Source organism: Hyperolius riggenbachi, chromosome 9 (genome assembly GCF_040937935.1).
Source record: "Hyperolius riggenbachi isolate aHypRig1 chromosome 9, aHypRig1.pri, whole genome shotgun sequence".
NCBI lineage: Eukaryota > Metazoa > Chordata > Amphibia > Anura > Hyperoliidae > Hyperolius > Hyperolius riggenbachi.
The window spans coordinates 128,323,538-128,333,786 of record NC_090654.1 but is presented as its reverse complement, the minus strand read 5'-3'; the positions used below and the strand labels follow the sequence as shown (position 1 = coordinate 128,333,786).

The 10,249-nt window shown below is 45.4% G+C and overlaps 1 protein-coding gene across 1 annotated transcript in view; it reads right to left on the bottom strand.

The window, feature by feature from the left end:
- Positions 1-502: 502 nt before the first annotated feature.
- The window catches only part of INSRR (insulin receptor related receptor), a 212,371-nt gene continuing 202,624 nt past the window's right edge, over positions 503-10,249 (bottom strand). Inside the window, exon 22 of the mRNA XM_068253492.1 lies at positions 503-1,870. Within this exon, the coding sequence (XP_068109593.1) occupies positions 1,531-1,870 (340 nt within the window). The 3' untranslated portion in view covers positions 503-1,530. The remainder of the gene's footprint in view (positions 1,871-10,249) is intronic.

Sequence of the window (10,249 nt, the reverse complement as noted above, 5' to 3'; positions counted from 1 at the left end):
TTAAGAACTGTTTGACACAGTAGTGGGAGTATCTGTGAACTTTGGGTCTTGCTGGCAATGTGCAGCCTATGAACTTTGCTTGAGCCTACCAAGGCAGTAGAAACAAGCATTTGATGAACAAACTGTTAACCAAGGATTGAAAACCACATCTAAATGCAGGGCCGGTTCAAGGGGCCCTGTGGCCCTGAGGCAAACTTCAGCGTTGGGGTCCCCCCCCCCATTACCCCTCTGCTCCCTTAAGCCCTGCTGCAAGTATATTAGCAGCCATAATGACCTTATTCCTGGCGGGTGAGCGGGTGGGCAGCGGCTGCACTCGGAGACATCCTGTCTCCCTCCTTCTCTATGACCCGGCGCGTCATGTGTAAACACACGCCGAGTGATAAAGAAGGAGGGAGGCAGCATGTCTCCGAGTCCAGCCACTGCCCGCCTGCTCACCTGCCGGGAATAAGGTCATCATGGCTGCTAATATACTCTTATTAAGTTTACCCATCAACAGGAGTTCTCTTTTTGCCTTGCCTGTGATTCTCTAAAATAATTGTTGGGTACAATAAAGAGTGATGATATTAAAATCTTCATCGAATTATTTGATATGATCAATCAGAAAACACAAGCTACATACAAAAAAATTGAAAAAAAGATGCTGGAGTTATTGTGTGTTTAGGAAATAAAAACCTACAGTAAAGTTGTAAAGAGTGGGAATTCAGTTTCTCCACACAGTTGCCTTTTGAAGCAGGCGATATCTGTCCTTCAAAACAACCATCCAAGGTTCAGCTACAGTGTTCCGCCTCCTCACAGACTAATGAGTTGGTTTATTCCTCCTATTAAAATATATTGTACAAAAAAACTGCACCATGGAACAGACATGTATCTGTACTCCGACACAACAGGAGCAATTGAGATTTGAAGGAGAACCTACTCAATCTAGATAATCAAAATTTAACACAGTGGGATATCCCTGAGATTAACAAAAATTCAGCAAACATGAAGAAGCGAGATGGACTTCTGGCCATGGTCATTCAGCTGTCTGACACTGGCAAAATTTCTTGCAGAAAGGGAAAAAAAAAAAAAAAAAAAAAAACTTTCACGGCTCCAATCTGAAAAGGCAAAAAAAGTGCATCCTGGGTGAAGTCTACAAGCACGGATTCATTTAATGTACTACAAGTACGATCCGTGGCAATTCCTGCTATATAGTCTTTGAGCACCTGCTTTCCTTCCATATGTCATCCAGCTGACAGAGAAATGCCAATTTTACCTGAATCCATTACCAACAATGTCCATCTGACAATAAAATAACACTAAAACATCAAACTCCATGCTCAGAACAATCAAAACAAGCCAAAGTCCATTTGGTATCCATGGCAGTCAGAAACATGAGAGCTCAAAAGTCAATGGTTGGTTATATGTGCTGATATTTGTGCATCTGGTGAAGAGCTGGACAGTAAGAAGTCTTCTGAGGTGGCACAATGTTTCTAAGTTTTTTTGCCAATAATCACACAAGAGTTTGCATAAAGGCATAGAAAATATGCTATTTCATGGTTTTGCTTTTCCGTTCACATGATAAATATTGTGTCCAGAGTGAGACTCTTTCGTGGCAATTATAGAACTCAAGGCATTGTCTTTCTGAGCTTCACATAAAGATGAAAAGCTGGTAAAGGAAGAGGAAGGTGGCTGTTCCAAAAGGGTCCTGTGATGCTGGTCAACTTCTGTGTCTGAGATCTCAGAAGACCCTCGATGTTTGTGGTAGCCGGTGTAAAAGAAGGAACGCTCCTCAAAACTAGGCTTCAGATCATCTTTAATGCTCTCCAAGACCTGAATGAAGGATGGCCGATTCTTTGGAGTCTTCTGCCAACACCAGTGCATTAATTCATACCTGAGAAAAAATATAAGAAGAAACTCCTAAAAAGGACTCAATACTATGTGCACTCACCAAGTAAAACAAACTTAAAAGGCTACATGAAAATATAAGGTATAGCTTCACTACACAAAAACAAATTACATTATTACAAATTACATTATTTTTGAACTATGATCTGAATCGGGTATAACTGGTTAGTAATATTACTGGAAATTATGTCCAACAGTGTATGTCTTGGTACAAAAAGCCACCCAAATTATCCTCAGTCTTATCAGAGCATACACAATGCCGAAAATAAAGCGTTATTGCATAATTTTGTAGAATGCCTGCTCTGCCGAATTTACTCAAAAACACAATCATTCCATGGGAAGGATCTTCACATCTTTAAGGATGCTGACACTACATAAATAAGATTTGGATTAATCATCCCCATCTCACAAGCAGCGGATTGCAAACACGAGGCACCTTTCCCAATGAAACACGCAGAACACCTAATTTTAGGCATAGCTATACATTCTAGCTTAACCACTTTTTATCCTAACGGACAAGAGTGATTTTCACTTTTCAGTGTTCATCCCTTTCATTTGCAAATAGCTTAAAGCGGACCCAAACCAAACATTTTTTTAATTCAAAAGATTTAGTTGACACATAGAAAGATAAATAAACACTCCTTCAAGCCTATGAGCATTTCAGTGCACGCTTTTCACCCTTCTCTTTTCATAACTAGGGTTATACAGGTGGCAGCCATTAGCAATTCCTCCTTTTCCGGACACCACCTACTCCACCAGTTTGCCAGATTCTGTCCCGGCAATATGAAAGGAAGGGAGGGGTTCCTCCAATAAATGTAAAATATTTTATTTTTGTCAACATGCAGCTGAAAAAAGGCTGCTATTTATTATTAGAAGTTAGAAAATAGATTGTATTTCTGAAATCTTGTATTTTTAAATTTGGGACCACTTTAATCACTACTAATCACAATGAAATGATCTATATCTTGTTTTTTTTAACCACCAATTAGGCTTTTGGGGGTTATTTGTTTTCAGTAATTACTTTATTTTCTATGCATTTTAAAAGGGAAAACCGGAAAATAAAAAATACAGTATTTCTCCAATTTCATTCCCTATAGTTTTAATATAAATACTGCTACTGTAAATAAAACCCACACATTTTATCTGCCTATTTGTCCTGGTTATTACAAGAATTGAATTATATCCCTAGTAAAAAGTATGGTGACAATGTATTAGTTGGAAATAAAGGTGTATTTTTTCCATGTTGTGTTTTTTCACGTGCACACATGCATGCGCGGGGCATGCAGGAGCATGCGCACAACAGCAGCAGCGCTGCCTAACTCATAAAAACGTCCTGAAGCTGTTAAGAGGCTCCAGCAGGACGTTTTAATAAGCCTGCTTGTCTAAGTGGTTAAACACTTCAGCCCACAGGTGTTTTCACCTCTGTCACAGAAGCAATTATCCTGCATACGTATCAAATAGGCGACGGCAGACTTGGGCGCAGGATACAGCCGGTATGGCCTATCCTGCTCTTGCCTAAGTTCCCAGTGTCTTTAATTACTATTCCCCTCCAGGTCGCCGTGGATAGTGGGGAATGATACAATTCGGCTTCCAGCAATAGCTGGAGGCCGAATTATAGTGTTTTATATGCAACTTCAGCTCCGTCTTCTGACGGGGCCGAAGTTACTCAGTGCTGCACCCAAATCTGGTGTGCCGAAAACAACTGCTCCAATTTTCCCCTGTCAGTGCTCCTTTCATTCATTTGCCAATAATTTTATCACTACTTATCACACCTAAATTATCTATATCTTGTTTTTTTTCACCACCAATTAGGCTTTCTTTGGGTGGTACATTTTGCGAGGAATTACTTTATTCTAAATGCATTTTAACAGTAATAATAAGAAAAAAAAGGATAGAAATTAATGGTTATTCAGTTTTCGGCCATTACACTGTCTACTGTTGATGAAATGCACACATTTTATTTGCCCATTTGTCCCGGTTATTGCAACATTTAAAATATTTCCTTAGTACAATGTATGTCCACGGCGCCAATATTTTATTTAGAAATAAAGGTGCATTTTTTCAGTTTTGCGTCCATCCCTAATTACAAGCCCATATAGGCACAAGATAATAGTAATATACCTTTGCAATATGCATATTAAAAACGTTAAGTCCCTAAGGTAACTATTTATGTAATTCTTTTTGAACTTTTTTTTTTTAGTTAATCAGTTTTTATTTAATGTGTAATGGATTTTTGTTTTTCCATTTCTACTTTTATTTTACTTTTTGGTCACTAGGTGGCGCTAAGCACTCTTCTGGAAGATACCAGGAAGCGCTGGATTTTTTTTTTTCATTCTGTGTGTACATTTTTATGAATCAAGTTGCCTCTTGATCGGAGGCATCTTGATTCATTCACAGGGGATCATTTGCCTTGGAGAAACACTCATACCTCTTCCGCAATCTCTGTAATAGTGGCGGGGAACGAGCCGCTATTAGCGCACAACCGCCGCAAAACCGCTGGACAAATATATCCAGCTGGATTGTCTTTGAGTGGCAATTTTTGGACGAATATACGTCCAGATTGCTTTTTAGGTAAAAAAAAACAGCAACAAAAAAACACTTGGTGTAAATAGATAGAGATTGCTTTTCTTTGCAAATTGGAGATGAGATGCAAGTTAACATAAGTTAGTGGTCTCCAGCTAGGACCACACACCTCATTCAGCTACCTGGTGATGTGCCCGGCATATTGTTATGCGCTTTTCCGCATTGCCCATGTAATCAGTGAGTCTGGCAAGGACTGAGGGAGGATTGGTGTTCTGGCGGGGTCCGTTAAAAATGGCGCCAGTTATCGTAGTTAAAAAACGGTGCCCCATAGAGAACCATTATCACTAGTTATTTTTCGTTTTTGACAGCTAAAAAATGGCGCCGGCTTTAAAAACGATATTTATCGTTTATATTTATATTTGTATTGCTCCCAAACGATATTTATCGTTTTAACCCCTGCTTTGCTGACGTTTTGAAAATATCTGCCCGCCGGCTTTAATGTTTAATAGCAAAGCCCCCTTAAAAGCTAAAAACACCAAATTTGCAGGGAACGTTAAGAAGAAAATTGTGAACAAGAGGAAAAAAAATCTTTTAAAAAGACCTTATAGTTTTTGAGAAAATCGATTTTGAATATTCTTCTTCTGACCGTGGGAAAATTAAACGCCCGCCGACTTTAGCGGTTAATAGCAAAGCCCCTTTAAATGCCAGAAACACCAAAATGTGTAGGGAATGTTAAGAAAAATAGTGGGTACACGAAGAAAAAAAAATTGTTCAAAAAGACCTTATAGTTTGAGAAAATCGATTTTAAATCTTCAAAGGAAATGTAACTATTTAAATCGCGTACTGACATTCCCGTGGAAACTTTTTCCGCCGACTTTAGCAGTTAATAGCAAAGTCCCCTTAAATCCTAGCAACACCAAATTTGCAGGATATGTTAAAAAGATACTGGGAAACAATATTTAAAAAAAAATTGAAAATTTTTTTTTTTTTTGAATTAAAATTTTTGGGTTATGTTCAGAGTGTGGGAAAAGTTTTGAAAAAAATGACGTGGGGTCCCCCCTCCCGAGCCTCTGTAACCCCTTGTCTCCCATGCAGGCTGGGATAGCCAGAATGCGGAGCCCCGGCCGACTGGGGCTTCGCACCCTGAGCTATACCAGCCCGCATGGTCCATGGTATGGGGGGGCTTCGGGGGGGAGGGGCGGCCAAGCCTTCCCCTCCCCCCCGGAGCCCTTGTCCAATCCATGGACAAGGGGCTCTTCCCCACCTCCGGTGCCCCAGGAGGAGGTGGGGGCGACGACTCCCTGGGGGGGGTTCATGGTGGCATCTGGGAGTCCCCTTTAAGAAGGGGAACCCAGATGCCTGCCCCCCTCCCAGGAGAAATGAGTATAGGGCTACTTTGTACCCCTTACCCATTTCCACAAAGGGTTAAATGAAATAAAAACACAACAACGAGAAAAGTCCTTTAATGTTCTAAATTAACCAGAAATACTTACCTGTACCTTTAAGAAAAAAATCCCACGTCAATTAGGTCCCACGACAGTATCCTCCATCTTGCGACCTTCAGTTACATGTTGATTGAAGATCTCCGCTGCCCCGACGCCACACACGCCGCCTCCGCCGCACTCACTGCTCTTAGCTATACTTAGTATAGCTAAAAGCAAAAAGCATCTTTAAATTTTAGCTCCAATGGTCCCCATTGGTTCCTTAACAGACCAATGGGGATCAGGAGGATCCCCATTGGTCGATAAGGAACCAATGGGGAGCCTTGGAGCCAAAATTTAAAGATGCTTTTTGTTCTCAGCTATACTTAGTATAGCTGAGAGTTGCGTCTATGCATCTATATAGACGCATTAGCGCTAGCTGCCGCTGCCCTCCCTGCCTCCCCCCACCTGTCACCCTCACCCATGCTGGCACCCATGGGTGCATTGGGTGCCAGCATGGGTGAGGGTGACAGGTGGGGGGAGGCAGGGAGGGCAGCGGCAGCTAGCGCTAATGCGTCTATATAGACGCATAGACGCAACTCTCAGCTATACTTAGTATAGCTGAGAGCAGTGCGGCGGAGGCGGCGTGTGTGGCGTCGGGGCGGCGGAGATCTTCAATCAACATGTATCAGAAGATCGCAAGATAGAGGATACTGTCGTGGGACCTGATTGACGTGGGATTTTTTTCTTAAAGGTACAGGTAAGTATTTCTGGTTAATTTAGAACATTAAAGGACTTTTCTCGTGGTTGTGTTTTTATTTCATTTAACCCTTTATGGAAATGGGTAAGGGGTACTCCTGCACCCCTATACTCATTTCTCCTGGGAGGGGGGTGGGCATCTGGGGGTCCCCTTCTTAAAGGGGACTCCCAGATGCCACCATGAACCCCCCCCCCAGGGAGTCGTCGCCCCCGCCTCCACCTGGGGCAAGGGAGGCGGGGAAGAGCCCCTTGTCCATGGATTGGACAAGGGGCTCCGGGGGGGAGGGGGAGGCTTGGCCGCCCCTCCCCCCCGGAGCCCCCCCATACCATGGACCATGCGGGCTGGTATAGCTCAGGGTGCGAAGCCCCAGTCGGCCGGGGCTCCGCATTCTGGCTATCCCAGCCTGCATGGGAGACAAGGGGTTACAGAGGCTCGGGAGGGGGGACCCCACGTCTTTTTTTTTTTTAATTTGCTATCAATTTTTTTTTTAATCTTCTGAGTGTGGGAAATAAATTAAAAAAAAAAATGACGTGGGGTCCCCCCCTCCCGAGCCTCTGTAACCCCTTGTCTCCCATGCAGGCTGGGATAGCCAGAATGCGGAGCCCCGGCCGACTGGGGCTTCGCACCCTGAGATATACCAGCCGGCATGGTCCATGGTATGGGGGGGCTCTGGGGGGGAGGGGCGGCCAAGCCTCCTCCTCCCCCCCGGAGCCCTTGTCCAATCCATGGACAAGGGGCTCTTCCCCACCTCCGGTGCCCCAGGAGGAGGTGGGGGCGACGACTCCCTGGGGGGGGGTTCATGGTGGCATCTGGGAGTCCCCTTTAAGAAGGGGACCCCCAGATGCCCACCCCCCTCCCAGGAGAAATGAGTATAGGGCTACTTTGTACCCCTTACCCATTTCCACAAAGGGTTAAATGAAATAAAAACACAACCACGAGAAAAGTATTTTAATAATCTTAATTAACCACAAATACTTACCTGCACCTTTAAAAAAATGTTCCCACGCCAATATATCCTCGGAAATGATCCAACGAATAACAATATCCTCTTATCTTGCGATCTTCAATTAACTTGATTGAAGATCTCCCACGCCAATTAAAATACTATACCTTACAATGCGTCCTGCGTAGGGACGCATAGCACGGCTCCCGCTGTCCTCCCCGCCTCCTCACCTGTCACCCTCACCTAGCCTGGCACCTGGTGCACCCATGGGTGCCACCCTAGGTGAGCGTGACAGGTGCAGGCAGACGGGGAGAGACAGCGGAGCTGGCAGCTATACGTCCTGCACAGGACGCATCCTAAGGTATAGTAACCGGCTCATAAATGAGCCGGTTCTTTTTGTATTGAATCAAATGAATCGATTCATTTGATTCTATACAAAAAGAACCGGCTCATTTTCAGGTTCTTTTTGTATAGAATCAAATGAATTGATTCATTTTATTCAATACAAAAAGAACCGGCTCATTTATGAGCCGGTTACTATACCTTAGGATGCGTCCTGTGCAGGACGTATAGCTGCCAGCTCCGCTGTCTCTCCCCGTCTGCCTGCACCTGTCACGCTCACCTAGGGTGGCACCCATGGGTGCACCAGGTGCCAGGCTAGGTGAGGATGACAGGTGAGGAGGCGGGGAGGACAGCGGGAGCCGTGCTATGCGTCCCTACGCAGGACGCATTGTAAGGTATAGTATTTTAATTGGCGTGGGAGATCTTCAATCAAGTTAATTGAAGATCGCAAGATAAGAGGATATTGTTATTCGTTGGATCATTTCCGAGGATATATTGGCGTGGGGACATTTTTTTAAAGAGTAGCTGTTAGCCCCCAAAGTGAAATTTAAATCTGTACAGCAATGTTTTATTTAGTATTAAAGTGATCAAAAAAGCCAATGCGTTCTGCAAAAATCAATATAATTTTGCTACTATGTAGCCTTTTGCCCACGCTAACGACGCAAAGCCGCATATCAGATACTGATGACGAGCATGCAGAGCATGCCTATGTTTGCCCGACCACCCTCTCCCCCCCAGGACCAGGTGCCGATCTATTTGCACCACAAACAGCTGACCGCTCTGACATGGAGACAGAGCGGCAGCACTTCCAGCGGGAGCACCGCAGAGCAGCCGCCGCCGCCGTGCATCTCTCACATGTGATTCTCTCACATGTGACTCGGCGGCGGCTGCTCTGCGGTGCTCCCGCTGGAAGTGCTGCCGCTCTGTCTCCGTGTCAGAGCGGTAAGCTGTTTGTGGTGCAAATAGATCGGCACCTGGTCCTGGGGGGGGAGAGGGTGGTCGGGCAAACATAGGCATGCTCTGCATGCTCGTCATCAGTATCTGATATGCGGCTTTGCGTCGTTAGCGTGGACAAAAGGCTACATAGTAGCAAAATTATATTGATTTTTGCAGAACGCATTGGCTTTTTTGATCACTTTAATACTAAATAAAACATTGCTGTACAGATTTAAATTTCACTTTGGGGGCTAACAGTTACTCTTTAAAGGTACAGGTAAGTATTTGTGGTTAATTAAGATTATTAAAATACTTTTCTCGTGGTTGTGTTTTTATTTCATTTAACCCTTTGTGGAAATGGGTAAGGGGTACAAAGTAGCCCTATACTCATTTCTCCTGGGAGGGGGGTGGGCATCTGGGGGTCCCCTTCTTAAAGGGGACTCCCAGATGCCACCATGAACCCCCCCCAGGGAGTCGTCGCCCCCACCTCCTCCTGGGGCACCGGAGGTGGGGAAGAGCCCCTTGTCCATGGATTGGACAAGGGCTCCGGGGGGGAGGGGGAGGCTTGGCCGCCCCTCCCCCCCAGAGCCCCCCCATACCATGGACCATGCGGGCTGGTATAGCTCAGGGTGCGAAGCCCCAGTCGGCCGGGGCTCCGCATTCTGGCTATCCCAGCCTGCATGGGAGACAAGGGGTTACAGAGGCTCGGGAGGGGGGGACCCCACGTCATTTTTTTTTTTAATTTATTTCCCACACTCAGAAGATTAAAAAAAAAATTGATAGCAAATTTAAAAAAAAAATGACGTGGGGTCCCCCCTCCCGAGCCTCTGTAACCCCTTGTCTCCCATGCAGGCTGGGATAGCCAGAATGCGGAGCCCCGGCCGACTGGGGCTTCGCACCCTGAGCTATACCAGCCCGCATGGTCCATGGTATGGGGGGGCTCCGGGGGGGAGGGGCGGCCAAGCCTCCCCCTCCCCCCCGGAGCCCCTTGTCCAATCCATGGACAAGGGGCTCTTCCCCGCCTCCCTTGCCCCAGGGGGAGGCGGGGGCGACGACTCCCTGGGGGGGGGTTCATGGTGGCATCTGGGAGTCCCCTTTAAGAAGGGGACCCCCAGATGCCCACCCCCCTCCCAGGAGAAATGAGTATAGGGGTGCAGGAGTACCCCTTACCCATTTCCATAAAGGGTTAAATGAAATAAAAACACAACCACGAGAAAAGTCCTTTAATGTTCTAAATTAACCAGAAATACTTACCTGTACCTTTAAGAAAAAAATCCCACGCCAATCAGGTCCCACGACAGTATCCTCTATCTTGCGATCTTCTGATACATGTTGATTGAAGATCTCCGCCGCCCCGACGCCACACACGCCGCCTCCGCCGCACTGCTCTCAGCTATACTAAGTATAGCTGAGAGTTGCGTCTATGCGTCTATATAGACG